We start from the raw sequence: 24,716 nt of genomic DNA on the forward strand, positions 1-24,716 counted from the left end.
TCAACAGCCTACAAAAACGTACCGGACTTGTATCTAGCCATTTTTTATAGAGCAACAATACACCTCTTGTTGAACTCCTGCACCGCAACGGCAATCTTGCTGTACAGAAATTTCTTATCCGCTGGGTCAGGGATGGGAATAAACCGCTCAACACCGGAAGCTCGTTTCTGTCTGATGCGAATGCCCGAGTTCTCCAGCGTGATGCTGTCTATTTGGTCATACAGGATTTCCCATTCGACGGTCATGTTGACGATCGACACAATGACGATCCGCTTCATGCTCACAATAACACAGTGCTCCTGGCCAGGAAGAATCACGTGCGCAAGGTACCGGTCGTCAAAGAATTTCCCACCCTCACAGCTCTTGAGCCAGAACTGGCCCTGTGCTTCTCTCTCGCTGAACGGCGTCAGCGTGCCGTCCGGGTTGATGAGCCGCGGCAGCCGCACTTTGTCGAGGCCCTCAGCATCAAACGCGGTCGCCGTGTTGCGGATTCCCTCGCTGATGTTGTTAGCAAAGTCAAAGAGCCCTGTAGCCGTCTTTGTAGGGAGCCCAATTAAACCTTTGCCCAGCCCTTTGAAAAACCCAGACGTGCCCTCCTGGTTAGCGCCCTCGATCGGGGCCGTCGCAATTCCAGCCAGTCCGCTCGAAATGCCCTCCACCAGCGACGTTGCGCCCGTCGTGATGCCATATATCGGGTGTTTCGGCTTGTTGCGCTGTCTCAAGAGCCGACGCCGCTCCTGGAAATTCTTGTCCATTGTCGCAGCAGTCAGTCCCTTGGCCATGGAGCCTGTGAACCTCGCAAAGCTGTCGCTGAAACCAAAAACAGACTTCTTCACAAAGCTCAACCCGCCTTTGGCCAGCCCAATGCCCAGCTCCTGTGGCCGATCCGTCATAATGAAGCCCTGGTACGGCTCGTAGAATATATCCATCACGCCCGAGCTGATATTATTGAACAGTCCCACAGGGTTGCCCAGCACGTCTGCAGACCCCAGCACCTTGTACACCTGGTACAGGAACGCCTGCCGGTAGTGCTCGCTGATGTTCTGCAAGAGGTACGGGAGCGGTGTACGGATGTTCTCGAGGAAGAGCGAGCCAAGGCGCACGGGCGCGTCGTTGATGTTGCCGATGGCCATTGTGAGAATGTTAAAGACGACAGCAAGCGCGTTCTGCGCCTCGGCCGCATCCTCTGTGTTGACGCGCTCGGTGCGCACAAAGGAGAGGTTAAACTGCAATGGTTGCAAGTGCAAAGCCTCGAAATAAAGGTCGTTGCCCGAGCGCACCGTTGGCGGCTCTGGGATCTGCAGGTTCTCGTCCCAGAGCACGTTCTGGACGTCTTTGTTCCATGCGGCGCCCGGAATCTTGGAAAAGTCGAGCAGCGCAAACAAAAAATCCTCATCCACCTCGATCGACATTTCCTGCAGCAGCATCGTGGCATACTTGATATAATTGACGCCATGAGTTTCGTCTTTGAGCCGCGAGATCGCCATTGAGAAAGCTGGATGGTCGTTCATCTCGGCCGTCGATTTTGGCACAACCGATGGATACACGATGATCGGGTAGATGCTTGGGTACAGCTGGTTATCGACCTGGATCCACTTGAGCTTGAAGCTGAAGTTTTGGTAGATGTCAGACTCGTTGTAGCGCAGCTCCATGCCACGCATAGTGGTATAACAGAGCTCCTGGTGTTTGGTGTTGATCAACGACACGCCCACACCTTCAAACCGCACAAGCACCTTGGTGAAGTAATTTTCGTCCTTCTCAATGGTCTCAAACTTGTCCGCGTTGGTCGTACCCCCGACGACAGACTGTGACGAGCTGTTGTGCTTGAGCTGGTACATGCTCGTTTTCGGGTCGTAATTCGAGATGATGAGAGACTGGATCGTGCCGTCGGCCACCACGTTGAGGTCAACGATCTTGGTTGTGCCGTCGGCTCCCTTGCCTATTTTCATCGGCATAAGCGTGCCGATCTCGGCCAGATGCACGTACCGCTCGCGGGAGCCGCTCCGCAGAACTAGCTCCTTGTACTGCGCAGCCGGATAGTCCCACGCGTACGGCATGGCGCTCTTTGGCGGGATACGGTAGTAAATAGGCTTGAAAGGAACCTGCGACACACGCCGGCCCTCCTCGTTGATATTCGGGTCCGACTGGTAGATGAAGAACTCGTAGTCGCTGAAGTTGCGGATCGAATACGGCCACATGTCCTTGGCGTCCAGGATGTCCACGAATATCGCTGCTGCCTCCGTGCTGATCACCACACGCACCAACTTGTGCGCGTTTTCGTTCAGCTTCTGCACCCGAATGAACACCTCGCCCATGTCGTTGATGCCAAATGGTGCCGACAGTGCGGCCTTTCTGCCCGAGAACTCAATCTGCAGCTGTTTGGCATCCGTTCGAGGCATCTCGTACAGCGGACGGAACTGGCCAGGCTCGATGTTCAGCACGCCGGAAGCACCCACCTTGGCCACCTGGACCGCGTCCGCCAGACTATTGCGGATCACATAACGGGGAACAATGCTGATCACCTTAGTCAGAGAGTATATTCCCTCTCCCTCGGTGATATGGATGCCCACGTCGTTTTCGAGCTCGCGGTCTTTCAACGGCACTTTCACCTCGAATGACTGCCCGATCTTGTCCAGACTGATGTGAGGGCTTGACTGCGAGTCGCCAACACGAAGAACGGCCCGATTCTCCTCCAAATTGCCGCCCATAAACCTTTTCGTGTCCGAAGCGTCGTAGTCGAACGAAAACAGTCCGGGAACAGTCTGCTCTGGCGCGTCCGGCGAGTGCGCCTCACAAATCATCTTGTTGAATTTGTCGCTCAGACTGATGTCCTTGCCGGTACGGTTGAGCACGAGATACGGCGAGTAGATCAGAATTTTCAGCCCTGAGCGGTTGCTGTTCACGTAGTGCAGTCCCAGATGCAGCCGCTGGCCGTCCTCGCTTTTGAGCGTGAGCCGTTTGCTCAGCGGGATGCGCGAGCGGTCCGGAACGTTGATGAACCCGGCCTCCGACTCGCGGTATTTGGAGTGCAGCGGCTTGATGTGCAGCATCAGAATCGCATTCATGTCCACAACGTGGATCGATTTCGTGGCTCCCTTTTTCAGACCACCGGTCCACGTCTTGAAGCCTTTCTGGAACACTTTCCAGCTGATATCGAATGGCAGCAGGTTTTCGATCTCGAGCGGCGGCGTGATATTGATAGTCATGTGAGGATATATTTGGGCGAGCACCTCTTTTTCGTTGAACGTGGCGTGTGCACGGAAAAAGTACCGTTTTGCCACGCCCTCGTCACGCTGTGGACATTCCAGCACCATGTCGTTCTTCATGATGGCGCGCCAGTCGAAGTCGATTGTCGTGTCGCTGCCCATGATCTTGGACGACGACCACCCAAACGACTGCTCGTGCACCTCCGGCCGGATCGCAAGCCGGCTGTCGTAGACGTATTCCACGGGGACCGCGTGACGCTCGCCGGCCGCAATCACCAACTCATCCAGCACGTCGTCTGCAGTTTCCGACCGCGCGAGCGACGCGACGCGGATCGGCGTCTGCGTGAAATTCTGGATCGTCAGCGTGGACTTCAAATACACCTTCTTGACTTTATCCTCGCCCAGCACGATCTCGCACGCAATCCGGTTGTGATAGCCTTCCTTCAGCTTCGGGCTGAGCATAAATACGTCCTCGCCCTCGCTGCGCAGCGAAATCCGACGCACCGGCGAGTAAGGCGAGTCCAAAAGCTCGACACCGATGAAGTTCAACTCGGCGTCCACGTCGAGCGTCTCTCTGACCTTGCGCCAGTCCTCAAACGACCACGGCACCGTCTCGTTGTTTTTGAGCACTGTCAGCTGCCGCCGCTCCTGCAGGCTCGGATTGCCGTCATCGATCCAGATGTGCAGGTCGTGGCCCGTCTCGTTGATGATCCGGTACGGCGCGTCCTCGCCGCGCGGCTTGAGGTCAGTGTCCTCGGTGATCAGCGCGCTCACGTGCGAGAGCAGCGCGATGCTACGCGACGTGACCGTGATCTCGGCCAACTCGCGCGACGCAACGTCCACTGTGAACGACGGCGACGGCTCGCTCACTTTGGAAACGTGGACGCTGAATGACCACGGCTCCAGCAGCGGTTCCCACGCGGACGTTGAGTAGTTGAAAATGTTCACCAGCGATTTGATGCTTGTATCGGCCTCCAGGTCCGTAGACCAGTTCTTCGCCGTCACCAAGAACGGCTTCACTTCCATGTCCAACACTGGTAGCTCGTGCACGTCTCCAATGACGACCAGACGCAGCCCAGAAACATTCAGCTTTAGCCGCTCGTTCTTGACAATCACCACAAGCTCGTCCGTGCCACCGTCGGTATGCCGCGTACTCCGCGACATCGACGAGAGCAGCGACGGCGCATACTTGCTGAACTTCTTGCCCAGCTCGTCAGGGAACGTGACGTACGTGGTAGCAGGCGTGGCATGGTCCTCTTTCTTGGCGGCCTCCTGGATCTGCGCGTACATCGACGATGCCTTGTTGATTATTTCTAGTGCCAGCCGGATATCCCTGAGCGAGATCCGCATCATGAGCGGGTCGATCGTCATGTCGACCACGCTGAGGAACTGCGTTGCCGTCGACTCGCGCGAGTCCAGGTTGAAACTGGCCGAGAAATCGTCCACAACCCGCAGCCGGCTCGTCTCGTATGCGTCCATTTTGCAAAGAAACATGCCCATGCCAATCGCATTCACGTTCAGAATGTTCTGGCTCGTCACAAGGAACTGGCTCACCTTCAGCACAATGGCCTCTGAGTCCGCGTTTTGCGGGTTTGCCAGAATAATCAGCGATGGATCCACAACGTTGACCGCGTACTGCACCACCAGTTCAGACTCGGGCTGCGCAGCAGCGGCTTCCAGCGGTGGCTGCGGCCGCTGTTCCTGTTCCGAGCTTTCGTCGTCCGAATCGTCAGTTCGCTCCAGCTCAAACGTCCCGGGCTCCTCGTTAGCCAGCGCGTAGTCGGCAAATTCTTTCAGCGAGAACAGATAATCCAGGGCCAAAATCACCTTCGGGTTGTCAATCGCCAAATTGATGTCCACCACCTTCTGCTCGTCCCTGGCCTCCGACGTCACCGACGCCATGAACTGGTAATCCGTGGGCGAGATCGGCGGGATGATGTTGGTAAACTTGTTATCAGTGTTCTCGCGCACGTCCTCAACGACAAACGACTTGATGTGGAGGTCAGACTTGAAGTTGCCGTTCTCGCGCATCTCCATCTTGATGCCGATGTCGTTGAGCGAAAACCGCGACAGCGACTTGCCGTCCAGGTCGCACACGCCTGTTGTGCGGTTGTACAGCGTGAGAGCAAGAATTGGAACGTTGAAGTCAACGTCAAAGGAGATTCTGTCTGGGGAGCTTTTGCTCTGCTGATCTGCTGTCTCGCGCGGCTTGTTTTCGGCAACCAGCTGCAGGTTGTTGGCGCCTCGTGCGGCCGTCTCAATCTCCTCGATTGACTGCTCTGCTCCGCCAGCAAAAACCCGCGGAATCTGGTTCATGATACGCAGCAGGTACTGCGCCTGCATCTCGGTAAGCTTCATCTCCTTGCCGGAGACACCGCCGGTGATTATCATGGCGGGTCGCTCCTCCTGGGCGTCGTCGCAGTAGTTGATGCTGAAGCCAACGTCCAGGTCGTCGATGATCTCCAGGTTCTGCGTCTGCTCTCCCACGGAGAACGACGACGTGACTCTCGTGTTGCGCAGACCGGCCGAAATCATGTTCAGCATGGTGCCGTCTTTTGACGTGAACTCGTTCACCGCATAAATCTCCCCCAAGTTCGCCGTCACGTTGTCGTAGATGCCCTTCTCCGGGTCCACCAGTTTCGGAAAGACGAGAATTGGCGCGCGAACTAAGACATCGAATTTCACCAGATTCGCGCCCTCGATGCTGTTGGCCTGGTTCAGCGCCGTCTCGCGCGCACGGTCATAGATATACTTCATTTTCTGGAACTGGTTGAGGTACGTGAAGATCTTGGTGAATGGCTCCTCCACAAACATCACCACCACAGATCCTGTCTTGAGTGAGACCTTGGAGTTGTAAGGTTGCGTGTTGGTGGCAGCATCAAACGTCTCGTAGTACAACTCAGCAAGCTCGTCGCCACGGATCGTGATCAGTTGCCGCAGCGGCGACTCGGTGGCAGCACCTTCGTTGACCTCGTCAAACAGCGACACTCCACCGAGCTTGGCGCTGATCTTCATCTTCTCCGGCAGCAAGAAACACCCGATGTCGGCGTGTTGCAACGTCATCGTGGCCAATTTGATGCCATCGTCGTTGAGCACCAGAATGATGCTCTGCAGCGCGATCTGGACATCGATGTGCTGCGGCGCCGTTGCCACCTCGTTCTCGTTGTTGTGCCGTAATTTGTCGGCCGGCAGATCGGGAGCGTCGGGATTCGTGAACGTGTTAAGAGCAAAATTCAATAAAGTCAAAATCGACTTCCGCGTCACCACCACCTTGAAATCGGCAATGTTCAGATCAACTTTCTGGTCGAACACCTCGATCATTTCGCCTTTGAACGCGACCAGACGCTGTGTACGCGAGTAGTGCACCTCAAACAGGTTATCCTTGTTCTGTGCGTCCTTGCTAAGCTTTGACGACACCAACGCCTTAAACTCGTCCGACTCAGAGTGCTCGATGTGGTCCTCGACCGTCATGTCCTCTAGCCACACGTGCACGTGCATGTCCTGGACTGTCTTGAAAAACTGCAGCCGCAGCTTTTCGCCCACGAGATCCACCAGCCGCTCGGACTCCAGCGTCTCGCTGTTCGAGCACCGATTCAGTGACAAGTAGATCAGATCCATGTTGAAATTGAATTCTATCTGGTGCTGGCGACTGGCCAGCTCGTTGGCTGACTGCGCTTTGGACGCAGATTCCGCAGAACTGGACTCGCGGTCGAACTCCTCCAACGGGCCGCCTGCCGTGGGCTCTGCCAGCAGCGACTTGAACCTGTCGGCGGGCTCGTCGTCGCCAGATTCGGGCTCTAGACCGCAATTTGGGATTGCCGTGTCAACCAGCTCCATAAACACCTTGTACTGGAAATCACTAAGCAGAGCACGGAACTGCGGCACGTCACCCCCAACACGGATGCGCGGCAGGTTGTAGTAACTTGGAATGATCGACAGCTCCACCAGAAACTTCATGCTGAATTCCTCCAAAATCAACGCCGGCTTGTTGCCATTGTGGTGCAGCTGCTCGATCGTCGACTTGATGTTCGAGCCAATCAGAATCTGCGCATCTTGCAGCATCAGATTGAACTTGTCGTACAGAAAAGAGTTCATCTTCTCCCAGTCAGCCTCGGTGTAGCTGTCCTTGTTCTCTGCCTTGATTTGGTTGATCTGGTCCTTGCTCACGAGATCGCTAACGATGCTGATGTGGCCCGCGTCCAAAACAGCCACGGGCGACGACCAGCTGCCTGGGTTCACAGGCACAATGATCAGCGGCGCCTGGAGGTCCATCTTGCAGTTCATGGTCTTGTGCTCTTCAAACGCGTACTGCAGCCCGATCCGCGTCTGTTTGGTAAAATCCTGGATCGTCGATTCGGCAGCGTTCATCAGCAGTCCGATGGTGTCGAGATGCACTTTTGGCGGCGTGAAGAAACGTACGATCGCCTCGATGAACTTGGGGTTGTGAAAAATCGTCATGCTGTTCATCTTCGCCAGCAGAGCAGAGTCCGCAGACTCGTCCAGCGGATTGTTCTCGAACGAGACCTGGAAAAAGGGTTCCTTCATGTCGTCCTGTGACAGCAGCCCTGAATCCTCCATGGCAGACTTGAGCGGCTTCACGCTCACAATGTGCTTATACAGCGTGTTATCCGAGCCGTCCTCGACGCGGAACTCGTTCAGTTTGAAGCCAGCGTAGAACGAGTCCTTGCGCTGGAAGAAATCCGCGTCGCAGCCTTCAAACACGATCTCAGCCAGGTTCGGCTCGCCCTTCGCGTTGCGGACAGCAAAGGAACCTTTTTGAAGATTGCAGCTGACAGCAGCCAGCACACGGTCGCGCGGCATGTCGATCAAATCAGCGGCCTTCTTTTTCTCGTCAAATTCAATGGCCTCATAAAGTTCTTTTCGCTGTTCGTCCGACATCGTCAGGTCCGAGTCCTGCTTGTCGTTCTCTGCAGAATCGCCGCCGCCCCACCACGAAAACCAGCCCTGCTGCGCTTTTTGGGCAACTGGCTGGATCACCGACGAGGTCTCGTTTTCCTTGCGGAATTCCATTCTGGCCAATGACCTGTAAAACTTGATGTCTTCGTACTGGAGCGCTTTTTCAAGCTCATCCAGCTCATGTTGCTGCGCAGGCGTCATTCTATTTCCCAAGTGCGCCTTCCACAGCTTGATGTAAGCCTTCCTCTGATCGCGTCTCGTTTTGAAATACTCCCAGGTCCACTTGTAGTTTCTTTCGTGGATCTCGCTGTAAACACAGTTGAAAGCATACCGCAGCCACTCCTGAGGGTCCTCCTCCACAGAAGATTGTGGCCGAAATTTGCGGAATTTTTGTGTTTTCAAGTACCAATTAAGATGCGACGTGGTCCACAATATATCTCTGTACTGGTGGCTATCCAGATCGAGGCCAAACTCCTCAAAAAAGAACTTGCCTGTGTAATGTGGCGACGACTCCGTGGCGCCTTGCTTGTTGACAGTCAAATGACCGTATCCGGAGACAGGCTTCAGAATATACTGTGTATCCTTGTTGACCTGCGAGTTACGCTCAATCACTTCCCTGAAAAACTGTATCAGTTCGTCGTGGTCGGTTAGCGGCGTGGTGGCATTTTCGGTGTCCCAATAGACACTTAAGCTTCCAAGAGTAAGCAGCTTGCGTGCCAGCTTCGTGATCCCGGCATTGAACCCAGGAACCCAATTTTCGTCTGCAGAAACAGCAGACAGCTCTTCCAGAGTGAAGCCAAGAGTGTACGGGTTTTCCGTAAACGTGTGATCGTCTTCGTACCGAAAGTGGATGTTCTTGATCGTCACCTGCAAGTTGTCCACGATCTTCGTCACCAGACTCTCCGTAAAACTCTCGTTTTTCGCCTGCTCGTCTTCCGACAAATTTGCAGAATAAGGCGTGTTTTTGTTTACCATCTCTAGAGCTTCGAGCTTTTGCTTCTTAATTCGCAACTCGCGCGCTGCCTCCTCTTCCGGGTCAAACTCGGTCAGGATCCGCGGCGATGACAGTAAGAAGACGTCTTCTATAAGCACCTTGACAGGCTTGCTTTTGAGGTTCGACCACGGAATCTGCAGCGTAAGCTCACCAATGTGGCCAAACCGCACGTCCACAGGCAATTGGAACTTTTCCAGCGACTCCTGTTTCAACTTCAGGTTCTTGAGCTTCACGTCTCCGCTCCAAATGCCTATGTTTAATTGCTTGGGGTCGAAGTTCTCAACGTAGGCCCCAAGGGCCTTGTTGAGAATATTGGCAACAAGCGACTCTAACATGTATGAAGCTATGCGTTTCTGTGGCTCTTATGAGATTGCAATGCTGTTCACTCAGTTGCCAAAGACCTTGTGTTGTGAACTTTGCTATGTGGCGTAAGATTAAATACTAGATCTGCGGCTGTGCAAAACTTAGCTAATCAAAAGACCTCTTTTTCTTTTCACCTTAGACCACGTGACAGCAAGCACGTGCCACACGTACGGCGACCCACGTTGCTCAGGGTTCAGTCGAGCTGAGTCAAAGGACATTCTCGAAAGCAGATTTAGTCTGCGGCCATGCGCCACAGCTATCTACTTACCAATCCTCAAGCTCATAATCGGCTTTGGATCTACTTTCCAAACCTGCTGCAATCAATCCCTAACGGAGAATATTGGATTATTGTTACTGCTCTAGCTAACAAAATATATCTTCCGCAACTGCGGCATCCTGATCAGTGATGCTCGGCATGTTCAGTGCACTGATAAATGCTCACGACAGAGCTCTGGTTATAATTAGTAGCCACCATCATTCGATGCGGATGCAACGACAGAGCGTTGACGTATGAATTTGTTCTGCCTGTGCCATTGAGCGTGTTGATGAATCCGCTGTTGGTAATGCTTGCCACCATTTCGCCGGCAGTCGAGTAAATGTCAACCTCCTTGGAAGCACACGCCACAAACGGAGCATGCTCGTGGATCATCGCGGTTGTCATGGTTTTGTCGAATGCACGGAAACGCACAATTGGGTCGTCTTTGCGAATATCCCAAAGCTGAACCATCCCGTTGGAGCAGCCCGACACGAGCTCGCGAAGGCCACCCCGCTGCATGTGGACGTTTTTAATCATGCTCCGGCTCTGTATGTCCTTTGGCTTCCATAGTCGAACCATCGAGTCACGTGCATCCAGCCGCCGGTCGTAGACTCTCATGCTCCCGTCCTGAAACCCGCCCACGAATATGTCTCCTGCAACTTGATCTGAGGTGAGCGAGGTGATCAACGAGGTCGATCTTAGCGGAACATCGCTCACGCACTTTTCTCTTGGCGCGTCCCAAATCTTGATAATCTTCACATCACCGGTTACTAGCAAAGACCCGCGGCTCTGCTGCCACTCAGAAATCAGACCAATGGATCGCGGGGTCAGCAAAATGTCGGTGAGCGCTCGCCAGGCAGAAATCATGTGGAAAGAGCTGGGGTCGTTGAATGATTTATAGATCTTCACCACACCGTCGCTAGAGCCGGTCAAAAGCAGCGGTATATCATCCTCGTTAAGCAACTTCAAGTCTGTGATTTTGGTGCCAAAGGGATTCCCGTTTGAAAACCGCGAGAGCTGTTTTTCACTTTTCCAATCGAAAACTGTGATGTTGTCCTTTTCGTCACTGGTGACCATCCAGTCCTCAAACTGAGTCAACTTGAGCAATTTCGGCTGTGTACGGTTGTCCAAGGAACTGATTTGATTTCTCCAGTCGCCGGTAAGCGACAACTCCTTCTGTGGTTGTGTCTCGGCAATGATGGTCTCATTTCTGTTAAGTCTCCACAACCCTTTTATGTATTCCTCACTTCCTGGCTCGTCAGGCTCGCTGCTTCCAATTTGCGGTTCCTGGAAATACTCACAGCTGTATTGAAAGAATCCACTGACTAACGGCAAAATAGGTCTGCCGTGGTCTCTAGGACGAGGCGTAAACCTTGGAGGCATGGGTCTGGGCTCGACTCCGTAGGCAAGAGAGGCAGGCTGTTGAATTAGTAAATTGAATTTATGCAGACTTGAGGCCTCGGACTCATCAGACTCTGGAATCCCCAAGTTCTTCATCAGGTTGTTGATTGTGAGTTTGGAAAAGAGCTTCTCGGTTAATGAATGCGAAGAAGAAGACGACGTTTGACGGGGATTAGACCTTGACGGTGGTTTGTGGGGATCAAAAGCCGAGTGCACTCTTCTCTCAGAGTCGTGTCCGTTCCACAGCTTTGGAGCAGATCCATTTGTCGAGAGGGGACCGAGGGGTGAGTCTTCCTTGCCAACACTACTGCTCGTTGTGCGCTTTTGGAGCAAGTAGTCCTCCATGGCCCCTACAACATCGCCCAGCTCACTCTCGTTAAGCTTCCAGAGAATATAGTCGACAACTTGCTCGGCATAGTCCTTGACCTCATCCTGGGGGTCTTCGCTTAGAATCAGCAGGGCTTTCCAAACGGAGGAAAACACTGACCCATACGCAGGCGACTTGCGTCGCACCTCGTCGATCATGCTTGGATTGTCCACCAAAGTGATTTCCTCCTCCAGCTGGCCAAAGGCGCTGACAAGGAAAAATTGGAGATATTTCAGCACAAACCTGCTATAGAAACATGCCACTTCTCTGCGAATTAACGGTGACCCGTCGTTAATCATGTCAAGAATTTCAATTGCAATTTTGATCTCCTGTCGATTCAGTTCATCACGGACGGCATGGTCATCAGAGTCGTCGGTGTCCAGATAGAGGAAATTGTAGAAACAATTGATAATAGATGCTCTGATCTCTGGGATAGGGTCGTTCATGATCTGCAGCAGTTTTTCAACAAAGCTTCCACGATAAAATACCACAATAACTTCGAGATTATTTTTCAGCAACTGGCTCATCAGAAGAGCGCTCCACTGTCTCAGAAGCGGGCTTTCGGACGTTTCAACGTAGAAAATACACGTCTTAATCAGATCGATCGAGAAACACAGCTTCTGTCCGGCCTCGTGGTCGCGAACAAACATCGACAAAATAAACCCGCTCATGGCCTTTTGTTCGTCGTAGTTTGCATCGTTTATTTCCAACTGAACACCACCGTTTGGTACTCCGTTGGGGTGCGGTCTCGTTTGCATAGTGAAGATGGACACAAAGTAATTATACCCGCGGTCCTTGCACAGCTCCTGCTGTGTATTCTTGTAGTCCACAGACATGATGCGAGCCCAGATAAATGTCAGCACTGGTTTAAGCTCTGGCGCAGGACTCTGTAAAAGTCGCACAATGTATGGGAAAATACCGATGCTGAGAGCAAGATACACGGCCCAAGGTCCTAGATCGAGGAACTTGGAGAGCAGAATTAAGGCGCGAAGTCTGTGAGCTTGTGAGAGCAGAACCTGCAACACAACAGGCAGCTGTTGGGGAGGTTTCTTCGCAGAAGAGCCGTATTGAAGCCAGATCTCGAAAGCCGTGAGATGCTGCTCAAAAAACGAGGAATGCTGGTAGTTCATCACAGATGGATGTGAAGGTGCTGTATTTTGCGCTGGTTGGTGTTCTGGAACCTGCAATTGCGGGATATCCAGCTGCTCCTGTTGTGCGTTGTCGTCGTTAGATTTATTTTTCACCAGCTGGGACAAAACCTCGTCTATGGCAAGCTCCCAGGAGTCCCACATTGGATGGTGGTTGATGTCAGGCAGTGGAGGGTCGGAAATGGGATGGCATCCCACCAGCGGCATGATTTTCTTTGCGAAAAGGAAATTTCTAAAAAGCACTGCCACCATCAGATCCTGACGAAATAATCTTTTGAATAGCGGCCTCGACAGCGAAGTCCATGCAATTGTGTCCGTGATGGCGGTGAATATCCAGTTGAGTTCGCCCAATGGAGTTCTTCTGTCCGTCAGCTTTCCCGGAATGATGATCTCGCCCTCTTTGTTTTTCAAAACCTCGTAGTAGCCATGACGACTCAACGGAGAATACAGCACAAACCATTTCACACTCATCTCTATAGGACTAGTCAAGCAGCAAGTAAACAGATCTGCCGGCAGATCCGGGTTGAGAGGAAGAATCTCGTCAGACCGACAGGCCCCGAGCTGGATGGACTCGATATACGCACTCACCGGGGACGGTGAATTATTTTCTGCTCTTTCGTTGGCTTCGTCCTCTATTCTTTTTTGTATGAATTTCTTGTTATTTTCAATAACGTTTCCAGCTGCGCACGTATCGATCACAAAAATGCACGGAGCACCCAGCCAGCTTTGAAGATCGTATAAGCTCACAGGAATGTACTGCGTGTAGCCTCTGTTGAACACCCAAATCTCTCCGCTCTGTGTGGGCTGTGGAACACCATGACCGTTGTAATGAAACAAGATCCTCTCGTCCTTTGAACTTCTGCGAAGAATTGTGCATAGCCGTTTAAGATCCTCAACAGAAGGGTCTAGCGACTGCTTGTACTTGATTCTCGAGCTCACTCCTTCGCAGGACTCGTAGTTCGACTGTAAATTCTTCCCTATGGCCTGGAGGGCCTTTTTGGGGTCGGAATATGTTGTTGGGTCGACAAACGCCTCCAAAACGGGATAATCAGCAGGTTTCTGGATATCGGGTGGGGGAATTCCAAGATTCAAGCACATAACAAGCGCAGCAGTGGTGGTCTTCTTCTTATTGGACTGCGACTTCCAATCGGGTATCTTGTATGATTCGTCCTCACAAGAGGGATTGGCACCCATCGTGTTGCGCTTGAGGTCATAATGGGAGTAGTAGTGAGACTGCAAAATGCTGAGCTGCGATTGGTCGTTCAACAAACCATGTCGTAGACCACTCATGTGGAAAAGAAGTCAAATAATAAAATTTAGGCTGTGCTAACCAAATATATATTATAATACTATATCAAACGTTATGTCATTTTGAAACCAAAGTAGTCGAGGTGGCAGTGCTGCTTGGCGCCGGTGTATGGAGGGTGTTTCCACGACTTCTGTTCTTCATGCTTTTATCCCAGAAATCAAGTGACGCGACCACATCGTATCCTCTTTCATCTTCGTATGCATACAAAATCTCCTGTGAGCTGGAGTGCAAGAAGCGGATCTTCTCGGCGATGATGACGCGCAAAAGCTCTCCACTCTCAACGTGGCGAATCTCAATAAAACCAGAATCAAAGGCCAGAAGATACGGGTACCACAGAGCAAAAGCGTGAGGAACACCCTCCCAGTGGATGATCCACTTGGGTCTCGACCGCCAGCCGCTGTAGTTGATGAAAAAGGAAAAGTTTGAGTAGCTGAGCAGGAAGTCGGAGTTGATTCTGTCAATCTCCAGGGGCTTGAGGCCTTCCTTGCCGACCACAAAGTCGAGAGACGTGTCGGCAGCATCCAAAAGCTGCTTGATCTCGTTCGTTTCCAAAGAAACAATCTCAAAGCCTTTCGAACAACCCACACATAGCTTGGTCTTGAGAAAGCTGATCGAAACCGGCTCGGAGTTGAAACTAACGTCTTTTGTCTCCGGTGAGAACTTTTTTTTTGTTTTCTCTGGCTGATCGGATCAATAGGCTCAAAGATTCTAATGAGGTTAGAAGAAGACTTGGCTGCACAAACAAGCATTCTTCCAGCGCAAACACCTGTTTTAAAGAACGACACATGCGTCATTAGCTCCTTTCCAAGTTTGCCGTTCTTCACTGCGTCCCCCCCACTCAACACGTCACCAGGCCAATAAAATAGCTTCTTGTCACTCAGAGCCAGCAGGGTCTGGTATTCGCTGAGGATTTCCACTTGAATAATATTAATTTTGCTGATGATCTTCACTGGTCTCGAAACAACCCTGGATCCGTTGTCAGTGATTTTCACATCACTCACATAAATACCCGAGTCCGTACCGTACAGCAATTTTCTGCCTCCATCGAAAGGAACAACACAGTTGATTTTATTATTATGGTCAAAGAAGTTGGACGTCAATGGGGTCAAGGTGAAAACATCATTATCATCAATTAATTTTCTGGTTTGCGTTTCCAGCTTGTCAATCAGCATTCGTTGCACTGTTGGCGTTGCATACAATGTCAAGTCATATCCGCTGCGGCCCAAGTATGTGAAAGAAATTGGACATTTGGCCGAAGTCGTTGCCAAATGCAGCCCGCTCGTTGTATGAGCGTCTTTGAAAAGTAACGAAGACGTTGATCCCGTCAACGATCCCGTCAACGATCCCGTAGAGGCAGACTTTTTGATTTGTTTGATGGATGGGCTTTCTTCAGTCAGTGATACAAACAACAGGGGTAGAGGAATAGGCCTTTGATAGACCCTGTATACCTCTCTTTTGTTCACGACCTTAATTCTAACAAACAGTAAGGCATGGTCGAAAAGGTACACTTGCACTTCGCCTTGTTTTTCTTTGTCCTGGTAGTTTCTCTTCTTCAAAACACATTGGTATAAGAGCTTGCGGTGCTCTGATGTCAATCTCAGATCTATGTACTCGCCAGGTCTGAACACCAGTTTCTGTTTCAACAGAAAAAGGTTCAGTCTATCTGCTGCTTTTCCTGTCTCGTAATTGATTCTTGTCAGCATTTTTTGGAGAAGCTCTATTGCTTTGTTCAGGTTGGCATAATCCTTAGACTCGGGGTCAGTATGATCTCTAATGCTCTTCAAAAGCAGAGGATACCTTGCCGGCCGAGTTGTAGGTTTCGAAAGATACGACGACACATCAAGTCTTCGAGATTCAGCTCTGTTACTGGTGTCTTCAATGAACCTCACGAAAAATGGATTGTGTCTCTTCTGACGGTCAAATTCGTATTTTCCCTTCACCTGGCCAGCGCCGTACTTGACAAATGGCTCGAAACGAGGAATAAACTCTAAAAATAAGTCACCTATCTCGTCGACAACTGGCTTCTCCTGTTGCCTCTTGGTCAATGCCTCTGCAAATCTGGAGTTGATCTCCCAGATCTCATTAATGTTGTAAAATACAGTGTTGACAAAGTGTTCTCTTTCGTTCTCTTTGATGATCTTTGTCTCTGACAAAGGTCTGATCCAGAACTCTCTCAAATATTCCAAATCTTTGACAAAATCTCTTTCGGAATAAATCATCTCAAAAATACACTCCTGGCGTTTGATCTCTCTCTTGTCCATACTATCAAGAATGCTTTTTGGAACCGTGTATGACCAAAACGCTTTCTGCTCCTCCTTTTGCGTAAGCGACAGATGCGAGTCAGACCTAGTCAAAGACGACTTCGAGCCCAATCTAGCCTGTTGCTCCAATCTTCTTGGACAAACAATACTATAGCATAAATTATCTCTTGAACAGGTTGGCGAGTAGCATTCTGTCAGTAGAGTAAAAACTCCCACCACTGGCACGCCTAAGAAGCCGGGCTTGGAATTTGGATTGCCATTGGGTGAAGATGTCATTGATGGAGAGCCCTTGTTGTCCATCTCATGAATTTCCGAGTTAACAGATTCGTGACGCTGAAGACCAGAAGACTCGTTGGGATAAACATCAAACACCTCTTCAGAAAACTGATAAACTTCGTTGTTGGAGTCCCTGAGTCGATGTTCGTACGTCACGTCATGGAACAATTTCTGTGCATCCAGAGATCTACCTAGCAGAAGCGCGAGGTTACGATCCGATGTCCTGATGATCCGAGCAATACAATCCACTGCCTCAGCGCCGGTGAACGAGTCTCTGTACTCGAGACCATTTTTAAACTTTGAGTCTAGCTGGATCCGCGCCCGGAACGCCTTGGCAACGTTGGAAAGGACTGCAGGATACACATACGGGATTTTAGTCGAAGCTGAGGTCACGATGGTCTTGGAGCATATGGATGCTGCTGGATATAACTTGTCTCTGTCGGCGGAATTTCGGAGTGAGCTTGAAGACGCAACTCTTTTAGTCAGAGACGTGAAACTCCTTGACTTTTTTGGAACCTCTGGGGGAGGCGAATTTACGTCGGCCTTCTGCGGGATCACTCGTCCAGAAGTGGTGACCTGTTGCTTTGTGTTGGTTGTATGGTATTTTTTCAAACCCTCGTCAGTTTGCTGCGGCTCTCCGGATCTTTCATGGTGTTCCGAAGGTAAAATCGGAGAGGATACGTTTCTTGTGCCTCTGAGGAAATTCAGAGACTGGCGCATCATAGGACTTTTCTGAGCTGGATCAAGAGTTCCGGGCGATTGGGGGGCCAGTTGTTGCGTGGGAGATGGAGCGTAGTATCTTTGCGGAACTGCGTTCGGGTTCGTGAGCTTCGGAAGCGGAGGTCCTCGCTGCTGGTGCACTAGATGCATTTGGGGCATCTGCTGCATCGGCACAGGATACTGTCTTTGGCGAGGCATGGAATCCGAATATGAACGCATAGTCTGCTGGGCCCCGTTTAGTTGCGCATGCTCGGTGTGAGGGTCTCTTGCTTGTGGCTTGGGAACCGACTGTTGAGTGTCACTCTTATGATCAGGTTGGAAGGTCAGGTTGGCCCTGTAAGGATGTGGCTGTGGTTGCGTTTGTTGCGACTGATCAAAATACCGCCGTTGTGGACCTGCCGCCACAGGATACTGAAATTCAGGACGAGGAATATGGGGCTCCGGCACCTGGTTCAGGTGCTGGAACCGGGAGGGCGGTAGCGGGGGGATGTCCCCCACAGAAATGGCCTGTTGCTGATTAGGGATCGAGAGCTGTGAAAGCTGTTTTATGTGAGGAGCTTGCTCATTGTTTTGTTGCGAATGATACATGTCTCTGGATAGTTATGCTGCTCTGAGTCGCCGCGCGTTGCTCTTTAGCAACAAAGATCCAATAAGCAAAACTATGAAAATTGGTATGTTGGCGAGATATAATGATATAGCAATGGGTAGGACTATAATGTATTATAATCCGTTCATTCAACGAAATTAGTTTTGGCTGTTCCTTGTTTTTTCTAGCCTTGTGCAGTTCGCGATGGAAAAAAAGATCTACCGACACTGCGCCACAATTCCAAGCCGGCCAAGGTCTCGCAAGACAGGCAGCACCAGCCACATCGGTTGCGCCGGCTTTTCTAGATACACCTGGCACCCAAGAAATATATCCATTCAAACATGCCAGTAAGTACCAAAAAGCGCCCCATCTCTAACACACAGGCTTATCATTCGACGTTCTTGGCAGACGAGTCGCAAGATACCAGACTTGTGGGCAATTTTGCCGTGTTGCCACTTCGAACAAAATACAAAGGACCAGCATTTCCTGCCTCGTCCGACTACGACATCATTGACGAGGTTCTGGACCTGTTTAGGGCCAACTCGTTCTTCAAGAACTTTGAAATCAAAGGTCCTGCCGATAGGACTTTGATATACGGAATTCTATTTGTTTCGCAGTGTTTGAACGCCCTCAATGCCTCAACTTCGCAGAACGAGGCTGTTCGCGTTTTGACTAATTTGGCTTTGGACAACTTCTCAATTCCTGGCGAGATCGGTTTTCCGCTGAACTCTCTTTACCAGCCGCCAAGAGACAAGAACGAGGCGTTGTTTCTGAGGCAATATCTAGCTCAATTTAGACAGGAACTGGCAAACCGTCTAATTGCTCGCATTTATCAAGATAGCAACCTGCCAAGCAAGTACTGGCTGGCATTTACCAGACGCAAGTTCATGAATAAGAGTCTGTAAGAATGCAAATATCGATTACTATGTAAATGTGTCTTACATTTTGTATAGCGCGCCGCCTCTGTCTTCGAGCTCGTTCACCAGATCCTGGACCGAGTCGCTGTCGTAGTTCCATCCCAGCATCATGCTCACCTTGAGAGTCGTCAAACAGGGTAATCGCTCTTCCCATAGCGCAATGGTGAGGTCGTCCGGGTGAATCTTGGACCCTTGGCCCAGCAATCCTGAGGAGTCAATGCATAGTGTGCGCAACGGGCGCGGGTATTCTTCCAGCGGCGGCAGCAGCTCGTCATGAAACAGGTCTTTGGAAAAGTACTCGATGTTGATGTATAAGTAAACCAGGTTTGGACAGTATAAGAAAACCGTGTCAAGAGAGTTGCTTTTCAGTTTTGGCATTGGATAGAAAATGGAAACTCGCCGCAGGTTGTATCCAATGTGCATGAGCATTTCGTTTATCGCTTCTCCGGTGATATTTGGACAGTGTGCGAACTCCAGCGACGTGATGGAGGCCGGAAACCGCGACTCTGTGAGAAACTTATTGGATATGCCGCCCTGAAGCCGCAGATACCAGAGCTTGGACGGCCATTCCATGTCGTAATCCTCACACGAGATCGAAGACCGGGGGAATGAAAGCTGCTCTAGCAGCGGAGCTGATTTAATGGAGTTGAACAGCTCTTTCAGGTTCACAGTCTCAGAGACGAGTCGCAAGTCTAGTATCTTCAAGTTATGGCACAGTCGCAGACTGATCAGCGGCGAAAGCCCGAAACTGGCTTGCGACGCAATGAAAACCTCTAAAGACCCGCTGAACCGCCTCAGTAGTTTCGAAACATACGAGTTCTTTCCTGACTGTATTATTTGCGACAGATCAAGGATCTTGACCAGTCCCTCGAACTTTTTCTTGTTCTGGTGCTGGGATACAACGTCAACAAATTGTGCAAAATTGGACGACTTGAGGTGCGGATAGTAATACAGCTTGGGCATCAGGACGTAATAGAACGCACGGCTGATCAGGAGATGATTCAGGCAGTACGGGTGTTCTGTGTGTTCCAAAATTAGCAGAATAAGCTCAAAAGGCAGTTTCATCCGATCCTCCTGGACAACCATCCCGCGCCCCAGGGCAACGGACACTTTAAGAACATCCACCTTCTGGAACTGAGACCGAGGCCAAACATAGCCATTCCACACCTCCGAAAAAACCTCCTGCTGCGGCCTGGTGTCTGGCTCAGCATCAACCGGATCGTTGTCCTTCAACCCGTATACGTATTTCTTGTACAGCTGGCCCCTTGTCTTTTTGGGCCGGCTCTTGTTAGCCATCGTGAGGATAGTATTTTTTTCCCTAGCAAAGCTATTAAACTTTATTATCTACATCTGTACACCGCCTGGCAACTCAGACATCCAGCACGACTTTGAACGAGAATGGCTGGTATGCAATTCCCTCGCCCTCGAAATACTTGGACATTGCCTCAACCCAGTGCAGTCTGAGCGCGTGCAGCATGGCAGACGTGCCTTCCATGACCACCAAAATGGCCACTGTGAGCACAAACCACATACCAAACATGAGGAACACAAACACGGATCCGAACAATCCAGTGGCAGCAAAACTGTTGGCGATTGTCATGGACCATAGCACAGACGACAGCTGTGCGTGTGCAAGCGAAAGAGCCCACAGACGGAGGTACGAAGCCGTGTGGGAGACGCAGTTGAGACAGAACTCAATGGTGTGAATCACCTGGTGGATCATCACGTCGCCAAACGTGTGTGCCTCATGCTCTTCCTCGTCATCGAGGTTCAGGTTGGTCAGAAGATTATTATTTGACGACTCCGAAGGCAAGTTCTCGTAGTGGTGCGAGTGTGAGAATTTGAAGTGCAACGGCTTGATGAGCAACAGACATGGCACGGAAACCAGCGCAATAAGCAAAAGTGTGACCTGGACAGTCGACTGGCCAGGGTAAAGCTCGTCCTCGATTTTTCCTGGGGCCAAGAACATATTGATGAGCATGTTAAGCAAGCTAGGAGCCGGTTTGTTGATTTTAATCCAGTCGACACACCACTTGTAGACAATACACAGGGATAGGTAGCCAAAGATTCCCTGCATAAACAAAAGACCAGGAATGAAGTTGCCAATAATGTCGATTTTGGACTTAAAGTAGACATAGTTCACGAGGGAGAATGCGTAGGAGTAGGACATGTGGACAAATCCCATTAAAATGGAGAGTTTCATTTTGTACGAGTTGGTGAAGAGCAGATTGTTCTCTGTTCCATGCCATGCTGGGTCAAGACCGAATGGATACACTCCTGTCTGTGTTCCAGCAATGGTCTCTCCTTCTTTCCACGACTCCGGCCACTTCCAGCCAGATTTGAAAAACGTTGTCGAGAGTGAGAACACATCGTTGTACAGGAATCCCGTGTACATCGAAAAGAATCCCATCATGAGCAGGATGTATCTTCCGGAATATGCCATGTCGAAAATCTCGTCTCTTTTCAACTTGGCGATTTTTTTCTCGTTGAGAACCAGCGCCAGAGCAGCTAAAAACATGATAAACCCGTGTCCAAGGTCACCAAACATGATGGCAAACATGAATGGGAAAGTCGCCACCGTGGGCAGACCAGGGTTCACCTCTCTATATGTAGCCACACCGTAGGCATCGCACATCGCCTGGTACGCTGCGGTGAATTTGTTGACTTTATGGTAGGTTGGCGGCGTCCTTGTTGTCTCAACGGTGTTAACCACAATAGGAAACGACTCCTCGGGACTGCCGGAATATTTGGTGGTGATTTCCTCCAGCACGCTCTTCACCTTGTGGAAATCATCGCTAGGCACCCATCCTTCTCCAATAAGACACCGTCTGGCCTGATCGTAGTGGCACAGGTTCATGACAGAGTACACAGATTTCTCCAGCTTCACGGCTTTCCACCAAAGATCCAGCTCGGAAGCGACAGCGCTCAGCTCTGTCTGGAGCGTCAATTCGGTCGACTCCAGCACGTTTGTCACATCCGCAAGCTTGTCGTTGACCTCACGCATCTGCTGGGCCCTTCTTTTGATTTCCTGGTCCACAAAGTACAGGTCTGCATCCAGAGATTCACAGATTTTGCGCACACGAGACAGAATGAGCTCACCGTGTGCAAAAATGATGAAACTGTTTTTGTCGACGTAGTTTTTCGTCTTGATGTCGTAGAGTCTTTGACCTATTTCGGCCGAAGTGATGAAAAGATTGCCGCGGAGAACACGCCACAGGATTCTCTCCAAGACTTCCACCTTGGCTCTCGGAATCACTCCTGTGATGAAATTGGCGTCGCGAACTCCTCCGTTCTCCAAAAACTCAGGCTCGCCCAGATCGATCAGGTCCGCGGTCTCCACATGTTGGAAATACTTGTCCGTGGCCGACAACACTTGCTGGTACTGTTTCAAGTCCACCTGTTGTTTAAGCAGATCCTCAGAGGCGTTGCTCAACTGGCCGATTCGGTCTTCCAAAAGCTGTGCATCCTCCACAATCTCGTCCAGCTGGCTAGTGGTGAGGGTCTCGGGAGGCGATTCGTACTCAATAAGCTTTATTCCCCTGTTGTCCATCTCCGATTGGAAGTAACGATACTGTCTTTCCACGTTTTCTAGACGCCTGATTTCGTTGACAAAGGAGCGTTGGAACGCGTTAACCTTTTTATTCAGATCGCGGAACTCAACAAGGCCGAGCTTCCCCAGGGAATATATAGCTGTCCTGCCGATCTCGGCCGGGATATACAGCTGAACCAGGGACATCTCCGCCGAACCTGATGTTAGAGACCAGAGCGCAGCAATGGATACTTACGGAAAATGGCTTCGGGTTCGACAGACATGGTCTTGTGTGCAAGCAATGCGTGTGTCTAGCAAAGAATGGTTGAAATATAATATTAAAACCAGACTTTTTTGAAGTGCTGCACAGAAAATCGCAACAATGCACGACCTTTGGTTTCCCGGTGGTGTAGGGATGTATCAGATCTCGAGACAGTGCGGCACCATTTGCCGCTAAGATAATCAATCATGTCTGACATGCAGCTGTCCGCAGGTGAGAAATTTCCGGGTATAAAAGCTTAGGCAAGAAACCACCAAGTCAGCCACCATGTCTGCATTAGATCCCATCCACTCTCGAATTTCTGCTATCAAGTCGCACCAGTCACAACTGAGGGTGATTGATGCGACCCAGGCTGCTGGCGATGAGGACCTCTTGAAGGAAATCGGATACAAGCAGGAACTGAACCGTAAATTCAAGACCTATCAGATCTTTGGTATTGCATATAGTGTCATGGGCATTTTGCCCGGCGTGGCATCCGTTTCGTCTATTGGGCTTGCTGGCGGTCCAGCGGCGTTTGTTTGGGGGTGGTTTATTACGTCGATCATGATCTTGACTATTGCTGTTGCCATGAGCGAAAACGGTAAGTGATTTTTTTTTATCTGTGGTGTGCTAATAAATACATAGCATCTGCTATCCCAACCAGTGGGGGGCTTTATTACTGGACATATGTTTACGCTCCAGAAAAATTCAGGGTTTTGTTTTCGTACATCATCGGCATGACGAACGCCATGTCGCTCTGTGCTGCGCTGGTGAGTGTCAGCTACGGTCTTGCCGAGGAAATCTTGGCTATCGTGGTTATTCAGAAGGACGGCAACTTCGACGTGACAGAAGGCAGAACGTACGCTGTTTTTGCTGCAGGAGTGATTGTGGCTGCCATCGGAACCTGTGTGAGCAGTCGCAACGTGGCCACCTTGCAGACGGTGTCGGGAGTCGCCAACACGCTGGTTATGTTAATATTTTTGGTGGCTCTGCCGATTGGAGCGTCTCAAGCGGACTTTGGCAGAAGAGACGCCAAGTTCATTTTTGGCCACGTCAAGAGCTACTCGGACTGGAGCACGGGCTGGCAGTTCTGTCTTGCGTGGATGGCGGCCATCTGGTCGATCGGCGCATTCGACTCTCCGGTGCACATGTCTGAGGAGGCCCAGAACGCAACCTACGGAGTTCCTCTTGGCATTATCAGTGCAGTTGCAGTTTGCGCTTTTGGAGGCTGGGCATGCGTGCTGTGCCTGGTGGCCTGCATGAAGCCTGATGTGGCTGCTGTGCTCGACACCGAAACCGGATTCCCTTTTGCCCAGATCTGCTACGACGCCCTAGGGAAAAAATGGGCCATTGGTATCATGTCGCTCACGTCGGTATGCCAGTGGCTGTGTGCGGCATCGATTCTGACCGCACTTTCTAGACAAATCTGGGCGTTTGCCAGAGACAACGGGCTGCCGTTTTCGAGCATAGTCAAGGTGGTCAACAAAAGACTGAGGGTGCCTATCAGGGCGGTCATTTTCGCTACCGTGGTTGCGCTGATGATCGGGTGTCTGTGTCTTGCCGGTCCTACAGCCGCCAACGCTCTCTTCTCGCTCGGAGTGTCGGGCAACTATGTCTCGTGGAGCACTCCGACCCTGCTCAGACTCACTTCTGGCCGCTCTGTGTTCCGGCCTGGAGCATTCTATCTTGGCAAGGTGCTTTCGCCAATCGTGGGCTGGATCTCATGTTTGTGGACCGCATTTGTGCTGGTGCTGTGCATGTTCCCGTCAAACAAAACGGTGCAAAAGGATACCATGAACTATAACGTGGTGATCAGCTGTGGGGTGTGGATTCTGTCCTTCGTCTACTTCTTCGTCTACAAGTACAAGCATTTCCACGGGCCACGGTCGAACCTAGAAGACGACGACGACGACGAGCCGCTAAGAGTGGACATGGTGATGGAGGGTAAAGTGGCATGAGCAGCACTCTTGCTGCCACTGATAAGAGCTACGGAATTTGCATCCTCATTTTGCTCCTCGTGCGTCGGCGGCTATGTGTGCGGCGCGGCGGCGACAAATTTTTATAGAGCCACTAACTATGCGAGCCGTTGCGATAACAGTGCTAAGCGGGTTCCACACTACCCAGCTATATATGCCACTGGTACAGACATGTAGTTGGATCAGTTATGTCACACACAATCACGTCTGTCCTGTCCAACCGGTCGACCG

General features: G+C 51.0%; 6 protein-coding genes across 6 annotated transcripts; 2 read left to right on the forward strand and 4 right to left on the reverse strand.

Moving 5' to 3' along the window:
• Window positions 1-22: 22 nt before the first annotated feature.
• Window positions 23-9,698, reverse strand: OGAPODRAFT_94590 (uncharacterized protein; the record flags this gene model as incomplete). Its single annotated transcript, XM_018357575.1, has 2 exons — window positions 23-9,476; window positions 9,615-9,698. 2 exons carry the CDS (start codon window positions 9,696-9,698, stop codon window positions 45-47), a joined length of 9,516 nt encoding a protein of 3,171 aa, XP_018209683.1. The 3' UTR covers window positions 23-44.
• Window positions 9,699-9,826: 128 nt separating this feature from the next.
• OGAPODRAFT_101163 (uncharacterized protein) lies at window positions 9,827-13,942 on the reverse strand (the record flags this gene model as incomplete). The annotated part of the gene is made up of 1 exon (XM_018353022.1): window positions 9,827-13,942. One exon carries the CDS (start codon window positions 13,940-13,942, stop codon window positions 9,881-9,883), a length of 4,062 nt encoding a protein of 1,353 aa, XP_018209684.1. The 3' UTR covers window positions 9,827-9,880.
• Window positions 13,943-13,976: 34 nt separating this feature from the next.
• Window positions 13,977-17,762, reverse strand: OGAPODRAFT_16752 (uncharacterized protein). The gene has a single exon (XM_018354643.1). It carries the CDS (start codon window positions 16,520-16,522, stop codon window positions 14,099-14,101), a length of 2,424 nt encoding a protein of 807 aa, XP_018209685.1. The 5' UTR covers window positions 16,523-17,762; the 3' UTR covers window positions 13,977-14,098.
• Window positions 17,763-18,145: 383 nt separating this feature from the next.
• Window positions 18,146-20,004, forward strand: OGAPODRAFT_82884 (uncharacterized protein; the record flags this gene model as incomplete). The annotated part of the gene is made up of 3 exons (XM_018356658.1): window positions 18,146-18,151; window positions 18,188-18,701; window positions 19,568-20,004. 3 exons carry the CDS (start codon window positions 18,146-18,148, stop codon window positions 19,579-19,581), a joined length of 534 nt encoding a protein of 177 aa, XP_018209686.1. The 3' UTR covers window positions 19,582-20,004.
• Window positions 20,005-20,039: 35 nt separating this feature from the next.
• OGAPODRAFT_16753 (uncharacterized protein) lies at window positions 20,040-22,540 on the reverse strand. Its single transcript, XM_018354644.1, has one exon. It carries the CDS (start codon window positions 22,455-22,457, stop codon window positions 20,091-20,093), a length of 2,367 nt encoding a protein of 788 aa, XP_018209687.1. The 5' UTR covers window positions 22,458-22,540; the 3' UTR covers window positions 20,040-20,090.
• Window positions 22,541-22,797: 257 nt separating this feature from the next.
• Window positions 22,798-24,467, forward strand: OGAPODRAFT_82886 (uncharacterized protein; the record flags this gene model as incomplete). Its single annotated transcript, XM_018356659.1, has 2 exons — window positions 22,798-23,110; window positions 23,155-24,467. The coding sequence occupies 2 exons, from the start codon at window positions 22,798-22,800 to the stop codon at window positions 24,465-24,467; spliced, it is 1,626 nt and encodes a 541-aa protein (XP_018209688.1).
• Window positions 24,468-24,716: the final 249 nt, after the last annotated feature.

This window comes from Ogataea polymorpha (assembly GCF_001664045.1).
Source record: "Ogataea polymorpha strain NCYC 495 leu1.1 chromosome Unknown OGAPOscaffold_5, whole genome shotgun sequence".
Lineage (NCBI taxonomy): Eukaryota > Fungi > Ascomycota > Pichiomycetes > Pichiales > Pichiaceae > Ogataea > Ogataea polymorpha.